Source organism: Verticillium dahliae, genomic scaffold, assembly GCF_000150675.1.
Source record: "Verticillium dahliae VdLs.17 supercont1.11 genomic scaffold, whole genome shotgun sequence".
Taxonomy (NCBI): domain Eukaryota; kingdom Fungi; phylum Ascomycota; class Sordariomycetes; order Glomerellales; family Plectosphaerellaceae; genus Verticillium; species Verticillium dahliae.
The window spans coordinates 707,834-732,930 of NW_009276930.1; the positions used below are offsets into that span (position 1 = coordinate 707,834).

General features: G+C 56.1%; 8 protein-coding genes across 8 annotated transcripts; 6 read left to right on the forward strand and 2 right to left on the reverse strand.

The window, feature by feature from the left end:
* Positions 1-303: 303 nt before the first annotated feature.
* On the forward strand, positions 304-1,770 carry VDAG_05860 (Pth12p; the record flags this gene model as incomplete). Its single annotated transcript, XM_009655257.1, has 3 exons — positions 304-444; positions 503-1,364; positions 1,517-1,770. 3 exons carry the CDS (start codon positions 304-306, stop codon positions 1,768-1,770), a joined length of 1,257 nt encoding a protein of 418 aa, XP_009653552.1.
* An 8,831-nt stretch (positions 1,771-10,601) lies between these two features.
* Positions 10,602-13,431, forward strand: VDAG_05861 (uncharacterized protein; the record flags this gene model as incomplete). The annotated part of the gene is made up of 6 exons (XM_009655258.1): positions 10,602-10,764; positions 10,889-11,174; positions 11,224-11,440; positions 11,493-11,795; positions 11,852-12,337; positions 12,400-13,431. The coding sequence occupies 6 exons, from the start codon at positions 10,602-10,604 to the stop codon at positions 13,429-13,431; spliced, it is 2,487 nt and encodes an 828-aa protein (XP_009653553.1).
* Positions 13,432-14,026: 595 nt separating this feature from the next.
* On the forward strand, positions 14,027-16,019 carry VDAG_05862 (uncharacterized protein; the record flags this gene model as incomplete). The annotated part of the gene is made up of 6 exons (XM_009655259.1): positions 14,027-14,113; positions 14,196-14,302; positions 14,386-15,006; positions 15,101-15,160; positions 15,271-15,791; positions 15,877-16,019. The coding sequence occupies 6 exons, from the start codon at positions 14,027-14,029 to the stop codon at positions 16,017-16,019; spliced, it is 1,539 nt and encodes a 512-aa protein (XP_009653554.1).
* Positions 16,020-16,521: 502 nt separating this feature from the next.
* Positions 16,522-17,480, reverse strand: VDAG_05863 (uncharacterized protein; the record flags this gene model as incomplete). Its single annotated transcript, XM_009655260.1, has 2 exons — positions 16,522-17,142; positions 17,199-17,480. The coding sequence occupies 2 exons, from the start codon at positions 17,478-17,480 to the stop codon at positions 16,522-16,524; spliced, it is 903 nt and encodes a 300-aa protein (XP_009653555.1).
* Positions 17,481-18,023: 543 nt separating this feature from the next.
* Positions 18,024-18,722, reverse strand: VDAG_05864 (uncharacterized protein; the record flags this gene model as incomplete). The annotated part of the gene is made up of 2 exons (XM_009655261.1): positions 18,024-18,172; positions 18,236-18,722. The coding sequence occupies 2 exons, from the start codon at positions 18,720-18,722 to the stop codon at positions 18,024-18,026; spliced, it is 636 nt and encodes a 211-aa protein (XP_009653556.1).
* An 858-nt stretch (positions 18,723-19,580) lies between these two features.
* VDAG_05865 (methylitaconate delta2-delta3-isomerase) lies at positions 19,581-20,834 on the forward strand (the record flags this gene model as incomplete). Its single annotated transcript, XM_009655262.1, has 1 exon — positions 19,581-20,834. The coding sequence occupies one exon, from the start codon at positions 19,581-19,583 to the stop codon at positions 20,832-20,834; it is 1,254 nt and encodes a 417-aa protein (XP_009653557.1).
* A 760-nt stretch (positions 20,835-21,594) lies between these two features.
* On the forward strand, positions 21,595-23,613 carry VDAG_05866 (uncharacterized protein; the record flags this gene model as incomplete). The annotated part of the gene is made up of 3 exons (XM_009655263.1): positions 21,595-22,443; positions 22,506-22,621; positions 22,680-23,613. The coding sequence occupies 3 exons, from the start codon at positions 21,595-21,597 to the stop codon at positions 23,611-23,613; spliced, it is 1,899 nt and encodes a 632-aa protein (XP_009653558.1).
* A 428-nt stretch (positions 23,614-24,041) lies between these two features.
* On the forward strand, positions 24,042-24,610 carry VDAG_05867 (EBDP2 protein; the record flags this gene model as incomplete). The annotated part of the gene is made up of 2 exons (XM_009655264.1): positions 24,042-24,291; positions 24,354-24,610. The coding sequence occupies 2 exons, from the start codon at positions 24,042-24,044 to the stop codon at positions 24,608-24,610; spliced, it is 507 nt and encodes a 168-aa protein (XP_009653559.1).
* Between the last annotated feature and the right edge of the window lie 487 nt (positions 24,611-25,097).

Here is a 25,097-nt window from a genome sequence, read left to right on the forward strand (position 1 = left end):
CGTCCTGATATCAACCATCTTGTTGCCACGACATCGGCCCAGACACACCGTATTCTTATACCAACGATACCCCATAACCACACGTCAACCATCCCGTCAACATATACAGGACGAGACAGCAACGCCGGACGCCACACCTCTTCTCGCCACGAGCAGCGCTGCTTCACACACTGAACTGCGCCCTTCCGCTGTGCGGAACCTCAATCACCAGTTTCATAGTCGGTTATGGGATTTAGTCCTTCGTGGCCTGCCCAGTTCACTGCACCTCCAACCACATCTTCTTCCCACGCACAGCAGCCCAGCATGTCGATGCTCGCCATGGCTGCCCCCTCCCAACATGCAGGCTTCAAGAGAGAGTACCCCTGGGACAATGGCAGCTCGATGGAGTATGTACCACACTCTCGGCCCCAACCCGACAGGATCGAGCTGCCCTCCATTCGCCAGGTTCGTTCGTTGCTTCCGCCCTGACCATGCGGACTTGTTTTGCTCACTTAAGTTCAAGGCGTTCCCAGAAATCAAGCTGCGTCTCCAGCCTCCAGAGGCACCCGCCAGGACGACATCCTCAACTACTTCGCCGGTTGTCGGTCTTGCGGGAGTAATGACTCCCCCAGAATACATACACTCGCCAAGCTCGGCGTCCAACAAGCGCCGCCGACTGTCAGTAGAAGATGAACAGGACAGAGAGAGAGTCAACCGAGTTCCACGGGCGTACGAGAACCAGGGCCAAGCACATCACCAAAGGCAGCTGTCCCCTCAACGGACACTACCCGGGCCACCAAACGATGGCTGGGCGACATCGGCAAGGACAAGCCCTTACGCAGCACACGCCCCGATGCCTCCTATGCGTCAAGCAGTCCCCATGGAAGTGTACGACCGCCAGGAACACCGCCCCACACTTCCCAGTCTGCCTCACATGGCTTTGGATCGCGAGCCTATGCACATGCAGCGGCAACGGGGGCATTCGAGCGAGGAGTTCCAACCCATCAGGGCAGCAGCAGGCATGGCCATGCCCAACGCTCCGGGGATGGAGACCGCACCAGCCTACCGAGCAGGAGGCTATCCTTACAGCTATCATCACTCCAACCGGGCCCAGTCCCTCTCCCTGGGAGCCATCGCACCCTTTGACCGCACACCATTCTCATCAGCTGCCCCAGGTTTCAACCCGCACTACCAGGACCTCATGAGGCTCGGTGAGCTGGGTGGCATGGGCATGCATGGCGATAACAAACAGCGCAAGCGTCGTGGCAACCTTCCAAAGGAGACCACAGACAAGCTCAGGGCGTGGTTTGTTGCCCACCTTCAGCATCCGTATCCCACGGAGGATGAGAAGCAGGATCTGATGCGCCAGACTGGTCTGCAAATGAGTGAGTGACTTCCCCCCTTTTCCGTACCGAAATGACCCTTAAATCCGGCGCTTGTAAACCCACCGGTCCCGACCCGTCGGAGCGCCCCTCGAACCTTCTTTCTTTGTAGGAGAGCGCTGGACATCAAGGCTAATACGTCTCCCTCTCACCAGACCAAATTTCCAACTGGTTCATCAATGCTCGCCGTCGCCAGCTGCCCGCCATGATCAACAATGCCCGCGCCGAGTCGGATGCCACGTCCGGTCGGGCGGGTACGGAGTCTGGCAAGATCCTGCCGTCCACGGAGCGCGGAGAGGGTGGCAGGGCCAGTGTGCCTCTCAGTGATGGCGAGGCCAGCCACTACGAGGAAGACCTTGAAACTCTGCAGCAGCGTCACGTTGCGCACATCAAGAGGGGAAGCGTATGATGCAGGACCTCGCCAGTAAAGACGAGTACGAGAATTTGTGTTTGATTTTGATCATTTCAACAGCGGAAGCTTGTATAATCAGCGAGGCTCCTAAGGAGCTGGTCTGCACAACCTAATACTCTATAACTGTTTATATCTCTTTATATCTCTGGCCAGGCGGCGTATTCTTCACAAGGCAACAAACGCGGATGGAGTTTTTCAAGGGGAAAGCAGTGTATGGCACAAAAGGGGGCTTCTGATGGCTGGCGGACCCTTGCCCAGGGGGCGGACACGGGAGGACAGTCACGATACACATGATATGTTGAGCGATGGTTTGCTATATTAGTTAGACCTCAAGAAGGAACCAGGTTGCTAGAAAGAATGCCACAGATGGCTTTTTGGAATCGTACTCGCGCTCTCTGCACATATGACGAATATCACGATGAAACCACTACACCCCACGATCCAGATCCCAAGTCAGCCGCAGGCCAACGAGTCATTAATACGGCCCAGCGAGCAACACAACGACACGAGCAGAAGAAGGGGCAGAGAGGGGGGTTCGGAAACGGGGTGGGCCGAAAGTCAACATGACACCAGTCCGGTGGTACCTCCTCTACCCAGCGGCGTGTCTACAACCGGTCCTAGAACCACCAAGCCGGCGCCTAAGCCGTTGACGGAGAGGGCCCCTCGCCTCCTCTAATGACGAGGAGGCTACTGACGAAGGGACCTACATGTCCTATTCTTATCTTCGCGTCCCATGACGGCAGTGGTGCCTCCCATTAGCGTCCGGCGGTCCAGCTCCCTCGCCGACACCCCCTTAACGGCATGCCAGGGCGCGTCTTCCGCCCGGCTGTCGGGAGCTTTGCTCGTCCAACCAGCTCGCCAGCTATTCCTCGCCCTCTCTCTCTACGCGGCACTTTGAAAGAGATGGGACAGGATCCCTAGGCTGCCTCGGGACTGGCACGAACATGAACAGTCCCCTCACAACACAAGAGTGCATTTCTCGCCCTCGCCCTCGCCCACCCCCCCCCCCTTTGTGCTATTCCGCCGCTCAGTGGAGCCGCTGGGTGCTCGGTCACTTTTTTTCTTACGCTTCCCTCCTTGTCTTGTACTGCCTGCCCCCCCCCAGTGGCATGGTTGGAGGATGAAGGGGGAGGGGGGTGCGTGCTCCCCAGGAGAGCTGTGAGTACCATTGTCTACGTTTCTCAGCATGAGACTGACCGCCTCTCTGACATCTCTCCCTCGCTGTGCTCTTTCCCTGCCCGCCCCCTTTAAGCCACCACCCGGCGCCCCCTGATGAAACAGTAACACGGGGTGAGAGGTGGGAAAAAAGAAGGCAATGGCCATGTTGGTGACTTTTGTGTCAGGAATGCTGCCAAGCGCCGTCTCTCCTCACTGGCCCGCGCCACTACCATCACCTACCCACGCCCCCCCTCCCCATTCTCCTACCACACCGTGTGGCAGGCAGGGCTTGGTGATCGGACGGGAGGGCACATGCACAGGAAGAAGCAACGTTTGCTGAGGGAAAACTGGGTCGGGGGCGCGCAAGGCGTTTAGGCAGGGCACGCACAGAGCTGGTAACGCTCGTAGAGAAGGGGGGGGGCCTCCAACAACGCTGGTTGAAAACTCCCATGGTGAAGGGGAGCAGCTGTCACCTACGCAGCCCTCTCACGGGACAGCGAGTGAGACACGACAGAGCGGGAACGGCGGCCGCCGCTGAGAGGGCGTGATACCCAGGGTGCTGGAAGATGGGGAGGGACGACGGCCGGCCGCGGAAGGGAAACGGCATGGCCTTTTTTTTTTCTTTGGGGCTTTGGGCTTTGGCAGTTCTTTGGAGGGTCTCGCTGAATTACTGCAACGGGTTGGTCTGCCTGACTGCCTGCGAGGTTTCCCCGAAAATGGGGCGGAGGGTGGTGGGAGGTAAGGTTTGGGAAGAAAAACCTGCCAGACGAGGGAGTCTTGGTGCTGCTGGATCAGCAAGTGACAGGTCCAGTAACAGGTCTTGGCAGACATCAAGGGAAGCACGGATCGGAGGCAGAAACAAAATGGCGCGGGTGGCGAGACGGGGGAAACGAGCACAAGACACTGGCACGGACAGTGATGGGCGCGCGGACGTCGAGAGATGTGTGAGAAGGGGGCGAAAAGGGACGTGAGGTGTGGCAATGGGGTTGACTGAGAGGCGGAGGGGCGTGTGTCTTGTGTCTATATATGTGTGTGTACGGTGACAGGAGGAGCATGTTGAAATACATGCCAGTAGAGCGGCCTCCAGGAGAAGAGAAGGGCGGTGGAGGTATGTATCGTGGCGTGGCTGCGCTGTCGCAGAAACATCGCAGGCCACGCATGCGGGCACGCAGAGTAGCATCACATCACGAACGCAAAGGCATGTAGCCGTCACAAAGGTAGGACGAAACAGGAGATCGGGTGGCGTGGGCCTTTGTGGGTGATTCGGTTACTAGCTACAGACCTGAGGCCAAAGCTACCGTCACTTGGCTCGTTCCTCCTCTACAATATACGTGCCTGCTTCAGGTCAGAGGGTCCTACTTGCTAGGACCATCCCATCCTTTCCAGGAGGACAGACAGACCGTTGTCACGGAACCAGAACTAGACATCAAGTGGGCTCGCCCAACCTGTCGTCATCCGCTTGGGACGATCTCTCTTGACCGATGATGGGGTCTGGAGACAGATAAAAAGGGGCAACTAACGAACCTAACCAAATACATGGCGTCCTGAGGTGTTGTACAAGAACTTTCAATGTCGTTCGTCTATCATGGCTCACGCCAGTCGAATAATGAACACGGATTACTGTGATTCAGCTCGAGACATATCGCATGCCAGTCTTCGTATGCAAAACTACTTCTCTTTGTAGACTTGGCGTGAAGCAATGGAGACTGGTCCATCAAGTAGTACCCTTCGTATTGATAACAATCAACAGCCACTTGCTTCCATTTAGTGCCGGGAGTGGTGGGCAGCAGATTCAACATGGGCACATACTCATGTCGGCTAGGGCAATGTCAGTGTGGGTAGGCAGTTCCATATCCGGTGAGATTATGCAAAGTCTTTGTGGCAGCTGGCAGCTCATGCTTGGAATGGCAATCGATGCGGGGGGTTTGTGACGGGCCTTGACGGCTCGAACAATGATCAACCTCCTATGGCGGACAAAGCGTTAGGGCAACAGTCAGCGGATACAGAACATCGGCCGAGACAAAATTGGCACCGTTGAGGCGGTGGACTCGTGGTCATGCACTTGGGTCCAGATTTGGATGAGATGAAAGGCGGCCTTTCTTCCATGCTGTGGTCCTGTTCGTCGAGGGGCAATCGAACATTGATTTACAAGGGGACAGCGTGACTGGACTGTGGATAGACCATGCCGGCCTCGCGGCCGTCAAATCTTGATCACGAGATATCTTCGGGCCCAGGTCCCCTTCTGCATGCTGAGGATGTCACGGGAGACGAGGCATATCGATGAGAACTGGTTGAGGTTGCGTAAGAAGCACATGTAAGAAGGTGTGCGGTCCAGGATGTTTGGAAGTTTATCTCTGAAAAGGCCCGGCTGCACATTGGCAACAGGGTCTGCCTAGATGGGGCTAGGCACGGCACTGCATTTTATGCAAAGGATCGATATCCGATGTGTACAGGACGAGGCCAACCAGGGCCCCTAATCCCAGGAGGGTGGGCGATGCATCATGCCGATCTCTTCCTTGCTCTCTCCTGTACATGTATGATAGAAGCTCAGGAAGACCAGCCTAGCAGGCCTAGCAGAGGAAGGGCAGGTGTCATGACGGATGCCGGAGACGGGCCTTCGACTCTGTCTGGAAGGTCACAACGAAGGCGTGGAGTAGCGCTGCTGATCCAAGAGTCAGACGTCAAGGCTAAGACCAGTAGATGCTGTCCCGTGCTTGGACGTTGCCGCTGCCAGGGCTGCCAGGCTGCAAGAGGCCAGGTTAGGATGGGATGGATGGAGATGGAGCCGGGACTGGCTGGCTGGGATTGGGGCGGGAGTGCAGCCCGGCCGTCGGCACATCTGCAAGGAGCTAAAGGAGCCGGAGTAAGCGGAGGCAGAGAGAGGCCTGTAGCACTCGAATCGTTGCTTGCTTGGGCCCTATTGTGCCATGCTGATCGTCCGGCACCGCACTGGCCTGGCCCTGGGGGGAACAGGTCATCGACCGCTGGGTGCTGGACTGGCAAGTCGCTGACTTGTGGTCGGGGGCGCCCATCTTTGGAGGCTGAACATTGATTGCTGTTGAGACGGAGGGAATCGAGTCGCAAAACCTTGCAAAGCTCTCAATGGGTCTCACGGAATGTGGGTTGCATGTGCCGATCAGTCAGAGACGTGGGAATTAAACGGATAGTGGAAGATCCGCAGGGCGTGTGTGCGTGCCATCCGAGACAAGACAGCGGTTTGTCTTGATTGAGGTCGGTCTAGATTGGTTTCTCCAACCTTGGAAATAGTTTCGGAGGCGTTCGACGAAGCCTCGTGGCGGCGCACCAGGGCTCAACGATGAGCTCGACCGTGTTGGGGGAACGATGAACATTTGGCTGACTCGAGGTGATCGTCAGCCGAGGGATTGGGGATGACCATGATACTTGCCCAGATCGTCGTCATTTTTCTTCAGCTCTGGCCGGTGACCCGTCAGCATCCCATTGATGGCCAGTGCCTAGACAAAGGACGACCGAAAGGGGGAGGATGGCGCAGTTTGGTGGCTGGGGCCGGACCTCGAGGATTTTCAATGGGTTCGGTGCCCGCTGCCGAGGAATTTCGGCCTGTGGTGTGCGTGTCTCGTGCTCGTGCTAAACAGTTGTGTGCCGCTGCTGGTCGGTGGTTTGGCCCATGCTGTGCTGTGCGGCCATGAGCGAGCGAAACCCACACCCAATCTGATGCAGCTCCAGCTGTCAAAGCATTGACTTCCTTGGGGTGACAGGCCGAGGTGCGGTATGGTGCGGACTTCCTGGGATGGACCGGGCCACGTCGTCCTTTAGCGGGCTGTACGTCAAAGGGGTAACGGAGGGCGTACATTTGCTAGTACATGGTACTATGTAAGTCTGCAGGCAGGTGAGGTGTGGGCGTAAGCATAGGGAGTAGTGTCGAAGTGCATCGCGGGAATCCCTGGTTCGTCTGGATAGCCTGTACCTGTCTTGTCGCTCGAAAGCACGATGTTGGGTTAAGACGGTAGGAATGAAGTGGAATGAGGAGCCCCCTTGGTCTCGATTTCGATTCGATGGCCCGACGGGTACCGAGTCGTTGAGGCAGCATCGTTCGTGGCTCGTGCGGGGGCAGGTGCAGCCGGCAGGGATAGATACACACTCACCCTACCTGCCTTGCCTGCTTGCCTGCTTGCCTGCTTGCCTGCTTGCCTGCCTACCCATGCTACCGCTGCCTACGATACCCTGGGTAGGTGCCCTGCGTTGCCGGAAAATCAGTGGGGCGTGGGACGTTCCTGACCAAGAGGGGGATGGGGAGAAACAGTGGGCGCACGGGTTCTTCCTTCCCAGACAGGGCCGCGGTGGGCACCGGCCGTGATCAGGGCCGGCGGATCAGGGCTTTCAGGGCATTCCATGACAATGGGTACAGGGCAGGGGGGGGGCGTGAACGGCGGCGATCGCTGGAAGGCGCGGTACTTGGGGCGTTTGGGGCAGGCACCCTGGGCACCCTGGACACTGGCCCGAGTTGCCATGGATTCCACCCAATCATGCCTGCTCTTAGCCGATCTGCCCCCCGGCCACCGCTAACACGACACATCGGAAAGTGTTATTTCTCCCATGTTGACCTCCGTCCGTCTCCCCAAGCTGGACCCATCGTGCGTCACAACCTGGCCTTACCAGCTTGCCCCCTTCTACAGTACATGTACCACCCTAACCACCAAAAACAACCTCTGCGCTAATTCCACGACGGTGCGAAATGTCGGAAATTTCTGCCCCCATCTTGGATGTTTTGGCGTCGTTTCTCCCCCCCCCCCCGAGTCCGTCCACCTACCAAAAGGCAAAGCGGGCAACGCTCGGTCACATTCACGTCTCTGCCTCGCGTCTCGGCCGCTTTGCCTTTCGACCACGTCCTTGGCATTGCCCTGCAGAAATGGACTTGAGAACAAGCTTGCATAACTCTCATCCTTCGAGAAGACATGACAGCTGTCGCCCCTCGTCTCAACTATGGTGCAGCTTCACCACACGACTGCCAGCGGCCCCACCTCTGCACAACTAACACAACAACCAGCACAAACAGGTCGTACCCAGCAGACACGGTGGCACGGAGTTCTCCTGGCCGTACGTGCGCGATATGCGCGTTTGCCCCCCTCGTTGTTACTCCCAGGTCTGTTTCCTAGCATGGCTGAACCGACAGGGCTTTATTTGGGAAGGGCCGGGGAGAGATTGTGATATCCCGCTCTTCGCCATCTCGCGCCGTCTGCCGTGTATCCGAGCCAGTACCCTTCGCGATCAGCTACATGGTATTATGAAATGCATTCATTGGCAGGGTAGCAAAGTATGGCCCAAGGCCATTACGCTGCTGGGGTCGAAAGACCCATGATCCCCAGTGCAGCCAGGGCACCCGGTAGGTAGCAGTTCTGTCCTGGCACACTTGAACACCATGCGTACCGTACATAGTACCCTCTGCGCACTTCAACCCCATCTTTCCCACGGCCCAGGCCTGGCTATCTTCGCCTTTCGGCCGTCGATCCCCTGGATACCAAGCAGTCACGTCAATCATGTGTCGAATCAGTCCTAGTTTGCCGCGACAATCTTTATTGTGCTCTCCCTCAACCCCAGCCTCGATCAAGCCCCCTCCCTGGCTTCCGGCGGCGGATTTAGCCCCTCCAACCCCAGACCCCCCACAGGTGTTTGGTTTGCGAAAGGAGGACCAAGACGCAAGCACTCAGTCAGCATATCGACCATCGTGATTTATCAGTGAAACCGCTTGGAGCCCCAGCCAGACTCCTCTCATTACATCTCTAACCTTGGATCGAGAGCCTGTGCGTTTTCGATTCTCCGTGCAAAGGCGTTCGCCAGTGATCTCTTTCCCACCATAGCGGCCAGCTAACACGGTCGCCGGGCTGACCCTGCCGAACGCCTGACGCCAGTGATCCAAAATCAGCCCCCCACCACCACCAAACGTCCCAGATGTCGATGCGGCTTGAAGACAAGTTTTTCGAGCTCGCGCTTGTTCTGGTCGGGCGCCACGCCTGGCTAGCCCACCGTCCTCCGTTGTTGATTCGCCGCCTCCGCTTGGAGCCCTCGTTCACCGTACGGCTCGGCCCCGCGCGCTATGTTCAAACCAGGCGTCAGAATTGGCCCGCCAGTATAGCCCATCACCTAACATGGACTCGTCGAGCAGTCCATTGGGGCTAATGTCTCACTGAGACTTTCTCATTTGGGACATACTTGCTTCCGCCTGGCCGCCTAGGGAAAGCCCCAACATGATGCCGCCTCGTGTCAACCAACAAGCTGAAGGGGCTTCTGACCAGCAACGAGACTAGACCCGTCCGACAAGCCGCCGATATGAAGCCTTTGGGTCGACTCTTCTTGGACCTAGGCCGAAACTGGCCATCCGCCTCATGTGCGCTAGAAGAAGACGGGAATCTTCGTGGCCGTCAAGCACCCACCGTGGGCAATTGTTTCCGGCCCTCATCCGGTATGGAGCTGGGGTGGCCCTTTCACTGTCCCGGTGCCATGACCTAGGGAAGGAAAGGGGCGCTGCCAGCCGGCGTACTAGCAGCGAAAGCGTTTGCCGTTTGCCTCTCTACATCTAACCTATCTGGCTTTAGCTTGGCGAAACTTGGGATTCAAGGTTGTGGCGATTGTCCATCTCAAATCACACCTGCACCACGTTAGCTGCTGCAACGTCACGGGTCGCCGTGGTTTGGAAAGGAAAAGGGTGTGTGTGTGTGTGCGTGTGCATATCAGCTGGAGCTAGCTCCCAAGGTAGAGGGGGAAACTTCCGTCATGGCACATGCCAAGCTGACCACACACAGCGTCGTGTCTTGACAGATGATGTGCCCGCCTTAAGTCATGGCAGCCGTCCTCCAAAGTGTACAGCTCAAGAAGGAACCCGACGGGTTAATGTCCTCGACTTTCTCTGGCCCTGACAGGTTTGGACAAGTGAGCAGCGGCTCGTCAAGGACTACAGAGCCGACCAAACAGACTCACAGGTCGAAAGCCCGATCCCTGGACGACACCACGATTCAACAACTTCAAGTTGGCGATCCATTCAATGAACTTCGATTTAAAATGCCTACGCTCTGGTTGGAAGGCTGTGGAAATGAAGAAGCTCATTCAAATGATCGTCAGAACTAGGACCCTTTGACTGCTGCCGCAATTTTCCAAGGCAAACGTTGATGAAGGCACACAGCCGGCTAAGAGTGCTGCCACAGTGAGAACCTAAGTGACGCTCAGTACACACGCCACATGTGGGTTTCCGCTCAAAACGTGGCCTTTGATCACAGAGATTCGAGTTGAGGGTTTAAAAACTGAAGAGCGGGTGAAAGAGTTCATAGAGGTCTGGCGTCTTGTCTTGGCCTCTGACAGTGTTGAGCCCATTCCGGATATCGCTGTTTGATTAAGCTCCGACAACGTCGTCATAGACTTACAGAAACCACCGCTTTGGTCTCCACTTTAGCAGTTTCGTCGTTCGGTAAAACTTTTCTCCGCACGCGCACGCGCAGTACGTACCGGATGCAGAATGTCTGCCCCTTGCTTTGCAGCAGTTATTGCGAGGCGTTTATGCCTGTTGACGACTTGATGACGGCTTTGGCGTTTCCTTGCTCTCCCTTCTGAACTTTGCCCTCCGTGTGCGGGCAACCTGCGTTCTGTGCCGTCATCCCCCGACTCGACCGCCTTGGCATTTGCTCCGTGTCCGTGCCGCGATGAACTACGACACTGCCCCGGCTGAGCTCGGAGGCTCCGGAGCCGGGACCCAGAACCCCGAGTCTCTGGCTTGTGTGACCTGCCGGTCTCGCAAATTGAAATGCGACAGAGTGAAACCTGCGTGCAGTCGCTGTCGAAAGGTCAATGGCGACTGCATATATCGTGAGTCGAGGAGAAAGCCGGCCTTCAAGCGGAGAAATGTGAGAGAGCTGGAAGAAAGGCTAGGTATCTCATCGCCTTGCCCCTTTTTCGCAACCCTTGTGAATCGTCCACTCACTCCCTTCAGCTCAGGTCGAAGGTCTTCTCAAGGAGAGCGACACAAGGCCATTCAATCCCGCCAATTGGGCCAACCTTCCGCAAGATCAGTGGCTGACAGGGGTCTTTGACGACTTCCTAATTGATCCCGATATTGGAATGGCAAAACATCGCGCCTCCATCCCAGGATCAGAAAGCCTGCTGCAGAATGCGGCCGTTCCTGGCCTCGAGGTGCCTCCAACGTTCGCGCCATCGGGGGAATTGGTGGCGCTTGGATTGACAGAGCCACTGCCCCCCTTCGAGTTGATGGAGGAAATGTAAGTCTTGGAACATCTTTCTTGGATACACCAATGCTGATGCGGCCAGGAACAACACATACTTCCAGCGTCAGCACCCTTTCCTTCCCATGATTCATCCGGGACGGTATTTTCAGGCCTTTTACTCGGTACCGCATAAAAGGCCCCCCATGTGCCTACAGTATGCCATCTGGGCGACAGCGTCTAATGGTCATGAGAAGTATTCGCAATATCATGACGTGTTCTACAAGCGTGCCCGACAATATGCGGACAATGATGAGATGCGGGTATGTCTGAAAAGCTAGCAATGCAATGCGAGGAGAAGCTCACTCGTTTCAGGGCTATGGCGAACACTTTGTCACGATAGCTCACGCCCAGACATGGGGACTACTTGCGATGACCGAGGCGCGCAGCATGCTTTTCACAAGAGCTGCCATGAGTTCGGCCAAGGCAGTCCGTCTTGTAGAGATGATGGACCTGCACCGAATTGATGGCGCTGGACACGACGTGGCTCCTACGCTGGCGCCGCCCAAGGACTGGACTGACGTTGAGGAGCGCCGCAGAGTGTTCTGGGGTGTTTTCACGATTGACTGCCATGCAAGTATATCTACTGGCTGGCCGACGTTGATCGATCCCCACGATGTGAGCTCTTGGGCAGCATGTACCCTACTGGTCTCAGTGCTAAAATATGATGCCAGATCACAACAAACCTGCCTTCTTCAGAAGAAGCCTTCAATGAATGCCGGGAGGAGAGGACCTCCAGTCTGGCAGAAGCTTTCTCTGGGGCTTGGTACTCGACGTTCTCGGGGCCGATCATCATCTGCCACATTTTCAACGAGATTCTACGGCATGTTCACCGAACCAAGGCAACAGACCGCCCAGAAGACGTTGAGTATGGAGGGTTCTGGCACAAACATCGAAAGCTCGATAACATAATCTCCAGTGCATTCATGTTCATGCCCGAAAGGTTTCGACTACCGAAAAACCTGCGGAACCCGACAGCCGTGCACACCAACCTGAATCTGCATGCCGGTATAATTTGCCTGCACCATGCTGCCGTCGACAAGGTCGAGACCTATAATCTACCCGAGTCTTTGCGTATCGCGTCTCAATCACGGTTGAGAACGGCGGCAGAGGAGATCGTTAACATTGTCCGGCTATCGAGTCATGTGAGCCCCGGGTTTGTATGTATACCCTGCCGTGCCTTGTCGGTCTGCTCGTGTCTGCAGTGCTAACGGCTTTGCAGAAAAGCCCTCTCGCTGCTCTATCTATGTACTGTGCTGTATCAGTCTATGTCTACATCGCCAAGATAAGCCCGCAGTCCGGGCTCTCGCGCACTGATCTTAACAACCTTGAATTCTTGATAAACGCCATGGAATCTATTGCCAAGAATCATCTCATCACGCAGGCGTTCCTGCAACAAATCTGCGCCGACGTCGAGATGAATGGCCTAGCCTCTTTCATAAACTTGCCAAGCTTGGCGAACCACAGGAATGCGTTTGGATGGTCGTCTCCCAATGTCCCCCTGCTCGTCAAAAGTTACCTTACGAAGCACACGGGGATTCAGCCACCGCTATCGGGCAGGCTGCCTCCCGGCAACCGCCACCCATCCACTGCTCGCCCGGGACAGTCTGGCTCGAGCGTGGAAGAGCTGAATGATCCGCCCGGGTTCAGCGATGTGCTACCGCGTTCAGCACAAGACATTCCGGGCAAGAGGAAGCGGCCGGCACAACCTACACAATTTCCCGAGAATCCGGGCGCAGAGTACGACAACATAAATTTCAACGACGTGGGCACCCACACCAACGAATTTTTTAGCCGGTCGGGGCGAGGTATGTACGGCAGCGGTCTGCTTCGCGCCACAGGTGTTGCACCCCGAGTCAACACAGGGCCAGTCGTCCTGCCGCATAGGACAAGCACAACGGCATCACCTTCGAGGTACAATATCAGCACACCCTCCCAGGCCACAAGTGGGGACACGCCTGGCCCGAGCATGGGGTTCGTGGAGGGCGAAGACACAGGTGTCGGTTCTCTGAGCCACGAAGGGCTTCCTCCTCTCGCGTCGGCAGTTCCACCTTCGTTCTCAGGGGCTTTCGGCATGCCAAGCTCCTTCATGTTCTCACCTGATGAGAACAGCATGGGGGATATGCCGCTAGGCGCAGCCGGGGCTGCTGGTGCCGGGATTGGACCGTCCGGGGTGGACCCGTGGACCATGTTGGCAGGAAACGATGAGGGAAGTTGGCCATCGGCAGGTCTCGCTGGGGCCAAAACGAACTGAACATGCTCTGGGTTTTTGGCGTAACGGGTTTGGTCATTTCGGCGTCTTGTATAAGAAGAATATCCAGGGTGGGAGTGACCAAGGAATGGGAGGCGTAGTTGGATGACGCTGGGGAAATATGCAGGGCTATTCAGGCAGCAACTGAATGCAATGCCCGATTTGTTAGAAAGGTCATGTTTGCGAGGAACATGGTCATCATTGGTGTGTAGGAGTACTGTAGGATGATGGGAGCCTGGGAGGATTTCGCAGTGCCCAGTCCACAAGTGTGGCAGTGTTGGCGTCAAGAGTGATTGTGGTAAGACGAAATTCACGTGTCGGTTTGCCGATTCGGCACCGACGCTGGGCGATGCCTATGATGTTCCGGGCGCCGCGAATGCGATCAATCGAGCCATTGACTATGGTCGATCTGAGGACTAAGCCTATGATAGACTTCCTGCTCCTCTCTTGTCACTTCTCAGCCCTCCTGAGTCAGTGGGGGAACATTCAGAGCGGTCCTTTGAGGCGGGCGTAACTTCGCCTCGGTAGCCCAGAGCGGCCAAGTCAGGACCTACCTCCCGTTACTGTATACGACCGTGTGCAAGGTATAGAGACCCCCATGTCCGACAAAGCTTCCGCGGTGCCGGACCCGACGCCGACAAGGATCAGGCGGAATACAGCCTGCACGAGCTGCCGCGATTCCAAGGTATGTTTTCTTGCCATGAGCTATCGTCAACAGTCATCTTCCCTGCAGAGGTCGTGCGGTCTGCTGACATGATGCATACAAGGTCAAATGCAACGCGAGCTCGGTTCCTGATCAGTCATGTTACCGCTGTTGCAAGCTTGGGATCCAGTGCGTGGTGGACAGGTCACACAAGCGCACGACGCGACGAAGGTGTGTGAGCGGTCGAGGGCAGCGCCTAACGTCTTCCCGTTGCATCTCATAGCGATATATCACTGACTTGTACCCTCTGTTAGCAAACTAGAGGAGCTCGAGAAGGAGGTGCTCACCATAAAAAATGCCGTGCAGAATGCCCCGGGGCTCACGCCGAGTCCGACTCCGCACGGCCGACTGTCAGGGCCGGCGTCGGGGCCGTCTCCAAACCTCAGCCCCACAACCTATTCATCCCTCCCTGAGCGGCCAAGAGCACCACTGCCGGCTTTGCCATCTCCCCAGAACCCCGAACGTGAGGCCCGACTCGCGCCAGCAACAGGAGCCTATTTGACCCCAACATCTGAACCTCGTCAGCCAACTCAGCCGAGGGCGCTGGGTTCCAAAGTCCTCCCTGCGGAGGAAGTCGAGTACTACTTTGATCAATACTTCAAGCACTTTCACCCCTACTTTCCCATCGTGCGCATTCGTAAACCCAACAGGGTTTACGCTGCCTGTCCTATCCTCTTCTGGACCATCATAACCGTCGCCTGTCGCGCCTACGCCTGCGATGCAGAGCTCTTCTCCTTTCTGGCCCAGAACCTCCCGCGAGAGGTCTGGGCCGTCGCCATGACGCCGCCCCTCGACCTGCCCGCCATCAACGCCCTGCTCGTCCTGTCGGCATGGCGGTTTCCCTCGGCCAAAAACTCTGGTGACCCGTCGTCTTCGTATGTGGCCATCGCCATGAACGCTTCTCTCATGCCGGGTCTGCACACGGGACGGGGCGCCCACCGGGGAATTTTCAAATGTCTACCTTCACAGGACGGCAACTGACGAAGAAGCTTGTTATACGTGGACGGGTTACAATATTATGGCGCAAAGGTGAGTCCCCTCAACTCAACCCGTGGCTCCCCCGAAAGATAGAAGGGCCAGGACTCGCAGCAGCAGAGATCACCCCGCTTTGCTTTCACACCCGCCGCGCAAAAGCTAAGCCTCTCAAGGATCGCCTCGATCAACGGATACCCGCCGCCGGCAGGCTACTTCAACGAAGCGGCGAGCAGGGTCTCGGGCGGCCAGGTGGTCGAGGCGGCGGTGCGGCTCGACGGCGGGGACGGCGACGGCGACGGCGGGCGGACGGGGCCGCGGTTCCTCGTGCACGCGCCGTACAACGTTCATCGTACCGTGTTTGACGCCGTCGCTGTGGTCTTTGACGCGCTCATGTCGGGGTTCGCCGACGGGGTCGAGGATCCGGATGCCGAGGTGCGCGCTGTGCTGGCGGTTGTGAGGCGGTGCATCGTGCGGGAGGAGGACCTCGCGAGCTGGGTCTTGAGGCTGCTGGAGACGTGCTGGGGGGTGCGGCATCGGCTGGGCGCGCTGGAGGCGCCGGTGACGGAGTGTCCGAGGCGGGTCGGGGCGCTGGGGGCGTTTGGGTGTGTCAAACGGTGGAGGAGGCGGCTGGATGCTTTGAGGACGGAGCGGGATGCGCAGATCGGCCAGGGGGGTGATGATGCTCGTGAGTTCCAGTCCTCTTCTTGTGCTGTTTGGGGGAGACGGGGGTTTGGTTCCCGACTTGTACGGTTGCCTGCTAACAAACGTAGCTGCTGTCACCGCCGAGGATGTTGCGGTTGGGGATTTGATGCAGGATGTGGACTGGGCCATGTTGATGGATGTGATGGATGATTTTGACTGGGAAGGGAGCGCTAAGGCGGGCGGCGAGCCGAGCCTTTCGATGCCAGGATAAAATTCTCAGTTGTGGACAGGCGAAGATACACGAGGTAGATGAGTGATGAACATGTGTATCAAGTCAAGAGTATGGGCATATAATAGGTCAATAGGAAGCAATGCATGCCATGATATCCACGGTGACTACAGAGAATAAGAATGCCCTAAAGATGGAAAGGTTTAACACACATGAAAGATGGCAACAGTGGATATGCAGAGAGGCCAGTCACATTGCTCATCATACGTTTGATGACCTACGACCAGAGACGATTCTAACCTCCAAAAAAATGTTTTATCACTGTTGTATGTGATGACTACATCAGATATGGAATGTGACTAGTAAACATTGGCTATGGAAGCAAACCATGATCTGCAAGAGAGCGTTTGGCAATTAGTCGTATTACAGCGTACTTGCACTATGCTTGATGATCGAATGACGAACAAGATGTAATTGCTACTCCGTGTTCTTGTCTTTTTTTCTTAAACTCGCCTACCCGCCTCACAACCTCGTCCACGAAAAGTCATGGCAGCTTCTGCACCCTCTCCTCCTCTTCCGTCAGTAACAGGTCGCTAGTCTCGAGGTACGCCTCCCGAAACAACTCCCAGTGCCTCTCATCCGCCTCCAATCCTGTCCCCGGTCTCGGATAAAACGGATTGTTCCTGTAAAACTTAACGAAAGCATGCGCAACGCCCTCCTCGTCCATCGAAAGTTTCCGACAGCAATCAAAATCTAACACCCACAGAACATGGCTCCCCAGCAAGCCTTGGTCAAACACTTTTCCACCGGGAGCAAATGTCGCACCCTCGCCCAGGCCCCGAGCGGGTGCGAGCACGAACTCGACATCATTCGCATCCACTCGAGCCCTCCAGCGCATAAACGCCAAAGCCTGTGCCATGGCAGCCGCGGGAGCCGGCAAGTCAAGCCCGAGATCCTCCATCTGGTCTACGTGGAGAGGGTAATCTCTCAGACTGAAAGCCGCGAAGCGCGACGCAGCCCGGGGCCGAAAGCGACGGCGGCCGAGATAGGCGCGGATGATGCAGTCTTCATTCTTGGGGTCGGCGAGTATGCTTTCGCGTATAGGCTCGGGGCAGTACTTCTCGACGAGGAGGCGGCGAGCAGGCTCTGGCATTGGAGGGATGCGCTCGGAGAGCAGGGCATTACAAGAGGTGTAGGTCTCGGGCAGTTGGGGCAATATACCAGACCAAACCGCGGCGTCGTCGGCGGTGAGAAAGCCGGACAGAGCGGGATGTTGATCTGATGGCTCTGTGCCGAGGATGATGATAGCTGGCGAGCACCGATCGCTGCTCGGAGGAGTGTGCGGTGGACGTCATGTTCATTGACTAGGGACCGGCCCGGGCCGCCATCCTCACGTTTGAGGGCGATGCTGGATTTACTGGCCCAGACGGATCCGCAGTGGCCCATTCCGATTCTCTCAACGGCCGATTCACTGCCCGTGATGGCAGTGATAGCAATGCCCATGTTCTTGGGGCAGAAAGTGGCACGTCTGATTTGAATACACCTGTTTCTTTGGTGCTTTCTTGCTGTAGTGGTGTTGTTGCTGTTTTGTGATTTTGATGGCAGAGAAATCACAATCAGAAAACTCCAGCTGCTCTATATATTCGATCTCGCAGAGATAGGTTTGGGAAAGTTAGGTGGGAAGGATTGTCCTTACCGGCCGCAAAATATTTCAGCCACAAACTACGTCCCGAACCTAATACCTGGTGTTGGCCTACCTTTCTGCGCAACTGACAGCAGGTTCATTCAAATTCAGACGTCGCACGTGATACGTACTGGCTACAAAAGAAAATACGCAACGGTGTGCCACACACTTTGTAGGTTGCATCACAAGATGTCTGCGCATGCTCGTAGTACACGACAAGTGCGGGTTTGAGCACGGTGTAAAGGTAAAAAGAAGAGGGGGACAACAGCAGGCTGAGTCCAGTTATAACATGGTTTGCGATTTATTTCGTGGCCAAAGGCTTCATGTCACGGGTATCATCAGGGTCATCGGGATCATCAGGTCTACTCCCAGCGCCTCTCGCAGCTCGCAATCCACACGCCCCAACCAAGCACCAACCCTTGAATGGCTTTGCTGTATGCCTTCCTCGTAGCCCTCGACTCGAGAAGTGTCACGTCCAGCTGTCTGCTGAGGGCCACGACTTGAAATGAATCTTTCAACGACGTCGTGTCAGTAGTAAATCAAGACGAGAGATTCCCACTGGTAATTTTCTTACATCGATGCAGTCCATGGTTCAGCATGGGTTTCGGCGCCGTGTACACTCTTTTTCTGCTGTTGCGACCAAAATGAAAGCCGCCGTCGAGTCTGCACTTTTCATCATCGACGACAACAAAGTCCTCTGGTTCAACGCTCAGCTTTGCGGCCGGTATACCCGCGTATAAGCCGTGAACAATGGGCCTGCACCACGGGGCATCCAGGTCCTCGATAATGAGCAGCCACTCGCGGACCTCGTCCTTGATAGACGCAGGACAGTTCCACGACAAACAGGGCATGCGACCGCATTCTTTGAAGAGATCGTTGCGGAGGTACTCGGCATGGAGTTCGGCGGGAGAAGGACCACAGTCTGAGGAGACGATGGTAATGGTCGGGTCCGGGTGGACAACGAACGCGGGGCCGTGGTGGAAGGGCCGATCATCGAGGGAAGAGATGTTCCTGGCTCGCTTCAGAAGACAGCCGATGGTTTTCTCGAGGCGGGGCGCCATGAGATGAATGCTGGAAGTCATCATATATAATGACGTGTTTTTACTTCTAAAGATTTGCCTTGCAGGTAAATCGTTGTTCGCATGGACTCGGACAACCCTGGGAGTGACTGGTGTAGGCCGGTGCGGGCAACGAGATGCAGGTGTTTGATGTGATATGGGTCACGGCACTAAGGTTAGGTAGTCGTCATTGAAGTACTAAAACAGGCTCCGCCGCCGCCATGTCATCTGAAATTGATGCTCTGGGATGTGGAGAGCGCAGACTGCGGACGGTGCCGAGTTCGGCGAGATGATACGATGAGTTGAGGCTCATTCGTGTACAATTGAGGCGCAGCTACGATGTGACATGACAAACGTGATTCTTTGGCTTGAACACGATCACATGTGTCGACGAAAGTACCCACGCGAACGATATCGAGGTGCGTGTACGTTATGCTTAGTAGGCAGGTGAATAGGAGCTGGTGATGGATATCTGCTTCGGCAAGGTTGGTACCTACCTACCAAGTAGCTAGGCATTTGTGGAATACCTACCTTACCTACCTTATTAGGTACCTGGGTAGGTACCTAGGTGAGCTCCTGCCAAGGCCTGCGGTTTTAGGCCAGGGCAGCTGCGATGGCCCAAGCTCTCGGCATGCAGCTGCCGAAACAACACCTCGAGGCAGTAGCAGCGGAATTAGCTCCCTGTTCTCCTTCCGGACCCCTGGCGCTCCTTGCCTCGGCTTCTGCTTGGGTCTGGGTCTGGGTCTTGGCAGATCTGTACCTCAAGTTGAAGGCAATCACACAAATACCTCTGTATTCTACAGCCCTGACGGACGCCATCCGAACTGTATCGCTACCCATAATCTTTCCATCACCCCCAACATGTCAGTCATGTTTCGGTACACTGCAGCGGCGCCACGACAGGCGGTCTGGGCGACTGCTCGAAGTCTGCCAGCTGCTCCTTGGTCTCGCCAGACATTCTCCTCAGCTTCAAAACCATTGTCCCGACCTGCAAACCGTAGCTTCCCTGCCATCTTCATTCGTGGCGGCACATCCAATGGCCTCGTCATACACAAGAGCGACCTCCCTCCCGAGGAAGACTGGCACACCGTTTTGCCTGCTGCCATGGGTTCGCCTGACCCTCACGGCAGGCAATTGGACGGCATGGGCTCTGGCATATCATCCACTTCCAAGATCATCATCCTCTCACCACCATCACGCCCCGGCGTTGATGTCGACTATACTTTCGTACAGGTCGGCATCAAAGACGGAAAGCTCGACATGGCGGGCAACTGTGGTAATCTCTCGTCTGCCGTTGGGCCCATGAGTCTTGATGAAGGTCTCGTCACAACCCCACAGCTCACGACTGTCGACGGCCACACTGTAGCATCCGTCCGCATATTCAACACCAACACCTCCAAGACGATCGTTTCGCAATTTCGAGTCGAAGGTAGCCCACCCCGTTTCGTCCCGCAAGGCGATTACATCATGGACGGGGTGCCTGGCCCCAGCAGCAAAATCACACTCAAATTCGTCGACCCTGCTGGTGCCAAAACAGGCAAGGCTCTGCCGACGGGCAATCCCGTGGACATTCTTCGCCTCGATGACGGATCATCCATTGCAGCGTCACTCGTCGACATCAGCAATCCGGGCGTCTTCATACGAGTGACCGACCTCAACCTGCCGAACCACGGTAGCCTCACTCCCGACTCGGTTGAAGCGGACCTGCCGCTGAAGGCCAAGCTGGCAAACATTAGGGCCGCTGGCGCCGCAGCCATGGGCCTGGATCCCTCCATCGAGAGCGTTCCCAAGATTGTCCTTCTCTTCCCTCGCGATGACTTGTCTGGCGTCGATTCGGACGTAGATATCCGCTGTCTGGCGCTGTCTATGGGCCAGGCGCATAAGGCTGTGCCCCTGACCTTGGCACTGTGCCTGGGCGCCTCGTGTCGTATCCCCGACACCCTGGCGTATCAACTCTTGCCAGAAGCGAGGAGGAGCTCACAGTCCGCTGTCGTCATTGCTCATCCCAGTGGCAGGGTCGAGATTGGAACGACAATGGGCGACGAGGCCGGGATCGCCTCGGCCGACCTTCTCCGTACCGCACGAGTGCTCATGCGCGGCCAGGTTTATTATTGAGGACCTCACCCGGTCCGCTATGCATTGATAAGCAACCTAGTACAGCGCCGCTGTACACTATCACATTTGCACACTGGACCTACCTAAATATCCCAACACAGCCCCTGTCACGGCGTAATGACATGCCCCCCCCCTGGCTTGTGCAGCGGCAAACTTGCTGCAAAGGACCTCGACACCTTTGGCGATCGGCAACTGTGCAGCAGCGTCGAACAGCAACACGCTATAATCTGACGTGCAGCGGCCAACACCGACTGAATCCAGGCGGGTAGACTCCTATGGCTTCAGCACCCCCGGCTTGCTGAAAATACTTTGATTAACACCGTCAAATCCACCTCTTCCAGGCTTGCGGCTGGTCGGTTCGATAGGGCTCTGTCCGCCAACTGGGTTCTACCCGATTGCTGATGACCTGTGAGCTCATGTAAAACCACGTGCAAGAAGTTGCCGACAAAGTACGCATCGAGTGACGCTCTCTCACCACTGTCATATCCCAGGTATTTCTGGTGTTCCATTCCATTGGTCTAGGTCCGACCAACAATTTACAGAAATCCACCCCCCTCCTGGCGCGCGCTGTTATACCGTGGCAGTGCACATAGGGTGCACTGTCACACGCGGTCGGTCGCTGACTCCATATCGGGCGACCTGGTCCTGGCTTCGCGGATCTCCAGACTCTACCAACCAAGAAGGCAGCTCATATATCCCTCCTTTTCCCGCACTTTCGAAGCCCAACTTTGAACTCCATACTTCCAAGAGCTGCGGGAGAATGGACAACTTCAATAACTGCACCGTTGAGGGTGGCGCCCTAGTGACCACCAGACGAGGACTTCAGGTATCAAAAGCGAAACACAATGGGATTTCGTTCGTCAACATCATTGCTGGCCCTGAGCAAACATCAGAGGAGGCTCCACAAACTCAGTTGAGCCGCAGGACCGATCTTGTTGATCTGTCACAGCCATTGGAGAGACGCTTCAAGTTTGTTACTAAGAATCAAGAGCCCAGGAAACCACGGGTCTTTCAGCCCAAGAAAACAACGCGGGCTACTCAAATCGACAGCAACAAGAAAAGTAAGCCACAGAAAGCGCAGACCAACGCCCCTAGCATTCTATCGAGCCAAGCCGGGCCGATATATCTCTACGATCCAGCTCTTGCATCCTCGGAAGAAGTCGAGTCACTGGACAAGGCTCTTGAGGAATTCCAGCACTGCTACCAAAGTATACCTTTTCTGAGCACAACCTCTTGGCGTGCGGAAGTATGGGCAACCCACAATTATTCTGTGCCAATGTCTGTGACCAAGCAGAAGCTACTGCACCTATACATGCGATTTATCCCTTTCAAGATGTATCCTCTTGAATGCATTCTCAGTCACAACCCGACTCGGTCGCCGAAATTCTTCGAAAGGTTGCAAGTCACACCGAATTCTCTTGTCTCCGTAATTGTGGCAGGGAGTCTAGTGGAGGCTGTACTCAAGGGCGAACGGTGCAGTGACGACATGCTCGAGCAGGAGTCTTATGCTTGTGGCGTCGTCAATGGAGAACTGCGGAAAATCGCAAGACTTCGTGGTCAGGAGGCCCACGGTATTATGGAGTGCATATGTTCTATGGCCGTCGGAAGTGTATGGTCTCCATGAGCGGTGCCCCATGCTGAGTGACGATGGCTGACACTGTCTGATCACAGGCCCACCTAGGTCGTCACGACCACTGGCACATGCATATGAAGGGACTGAAGCAGATTCTTGAGATGACTGGTGGCATAGACAAAGAATGGACCTATGTAATGAACAAAGTGCGACGGTACGTGCCTCTACAGTCTCGCTCAGCATCATGGATGGAGTACTGACGTAGCGCATAGAGCCAATGTCAAGGCCGCGGCCGCACTAGCCACCATGCCATACCTCGAGTATGAGAGGATATACGGCAACATATCAGACTCTCTCCCGAGGACAAAGCGCGCGCGCCTCTCCAAGGCTGTCAAGGGGATACTGGCTTTCTGCAATGTGCAGGAGGTCATATGCGAATCCTTTGCCAGTCTCGTTCTCTTCAGTCATGCCGTCTCAACAGCCCTGGCCGCCAAGAAGCGCACCATTCTCTATGACCCGGAGGTTTTTATCGAAGAGTGGCTATGGGTCATGTACCAGCTCATCCGCTTCCCGGGAGTGCTACGTGACGAGAGCACACAGATCCCAAGTATTGAGCTTGATCTCAACCTGGGCGAGCGTCGTTACAAGGAGCCATTAGTTAGAGGCTCACAGTACTGTGCGCCGGGCAGGCTCGTGCCCGCTCACGCGGACAACATCCTCGAGCCGGCGTTGCGTCTCGCTGGGTTGCTCTATGTTGATGCACTCGTCCCTGACGAGCCAAGGACACTAAACGGATATGCGGTACTTCTGGGGCTTCTCACGACGGCCATTGATACCATACTCATGCGCCTAGCGGCGCGAGGGTGGGAATATCAAGATGATGCTACCTTCGACGATGGACTCCCAGCCATGGCGGTCATGAAGCCAGTCCTGATATGGATTGGCTTGACAGGGTACGTTATCGCATGGACGGGTGATGGAGAGCGATTCTGGGGCCTAGGAAGGTACGACCGTAGCATGTACTGCGAGTGTTTGGCCAAGGTCATCGGGTCCACGCCACAGAGTGTTGACGCGTTACTCGAGAGCGACCTGGCTCTTTGTGGTCTTTTGGACCCAAAGAACTTGTTGCGGAAGGAAATCGCAACAAGAACACTCTTGAAGGGGATTTTGAAAGAGTATAGGGATGGAGAGGAGTTCAAGTGTTGATTTTGACGGAAGCAGGGGCTGCTGGTGATGGGGGGGTTGATACACGTGAATGGAACTGAATGGAGTACTTGTGCTATGATCATACAGAAAGTTATCATGTTCCCACAGGAATCATTGATTGTTCTCACGGAAGTCATTTGCCAACACCAGCATTGCTAGAGTCGATGTGACAAATGCCTACCTAGGTAGGGTATCTACAAGCATGTGTACTGTCCCCCTTTTTGGCCAGCTCGCTGTGTTCACCAAGAAAGTGTGTGCTCCACTTTTCCCCCTACTTTTGTCGGTGTGTGTGTCGCATCTCGCAATCTCAACTGTTTCTCGCAGACAGACTCTGCAGGAAATCATCTCATCAGCAATTGAAGACCGCGAATGCCGAGTAGTCTCGCTATCTGTCGTAACGTCAAAGCCCCGAGGCTCACTGGAAAGTCATGGCCGACCGTGATGCGGGAGGCATGTCGTCCATACACCCCTATTACCCCCTGGGTATTCCCATCCCGCACTACGCCGCGAACGAGACGCCCCTCCCTCGAGTCCTGGTCCCCTTTGTCGCCGTCCTGCTTCTGCCCATACCGATCGCTTTTGTGACGTCGCGACTGATCAAGCCTTCCCTCGGAGGCCTCGACCGCTTCGCCGTGTGCTGGTTTGCCCTCGGCGCGTTTCTGCATTGCTGCTTTGAAGGTGAGTCCTCCCAAACAAAGGGACCGACTACCTACGAGGTGCACGGCACTGATACCTGGCAGGCTACTTTGTCTGGAACCATGCGACGTTGGCAGGTCTCCAGACGCTCTTCGCCCAGGCGTGGAAGGAATACGCCCTCTCCGACTCGCGCTACCTGACGTCCGACCCGTTTGTGGTCTGCGTCGAGGCTCTCAGCGTTGTGCGTCTCTTCTGCCCCTCCTCCGTTCTATCTGTCACCTCCACGAGGCCGGCAGGTACCCAACCTTTTGGCCCTCTGGGGGCCAAACGAGCGACGACGATGCAGATTCGTCTCCCGTGATGCACGTGGCCGAACAAACGCTGACGAGATTCTCTTCCCCAGATCATCTGGGGTCCCATCTCCCTCTCCGTCACATTCGCCATTCTCTCGGGCAGCCGCCTCCGCCACCCGCTGCAGCTCATCATATGCGTGGGCCACCTGTACGGCGTGGCGCTGTACTATTCCACGAGCCTCGCGGAGCGGGCCCTCGTCGGGACGATGCACAGCCGGCCGGAGGTGCTGTATTTCTGGGTCTACTACGTCGGGTTCAACGCGCCTTGGGTTGTGGTGCCGCTCAGTGAGTTCTCCTTTCCTTCCGCCCACTTTCTCTGTCATGTCGAAAAGAACAAACCCCGAGGAAACCTGGCGATCGGGCGCCTGGATTCGAATGCCGGCTGATGCGATGCAGTTCTCCTCGTGCAAAGCCTCGGAGCTATGGGCAGGGCGTTCGAGGCATTGGAGGAGAAGGAGACGGCCGAGGCTGCGCTTGCGAGCCGGAAGGGTGATG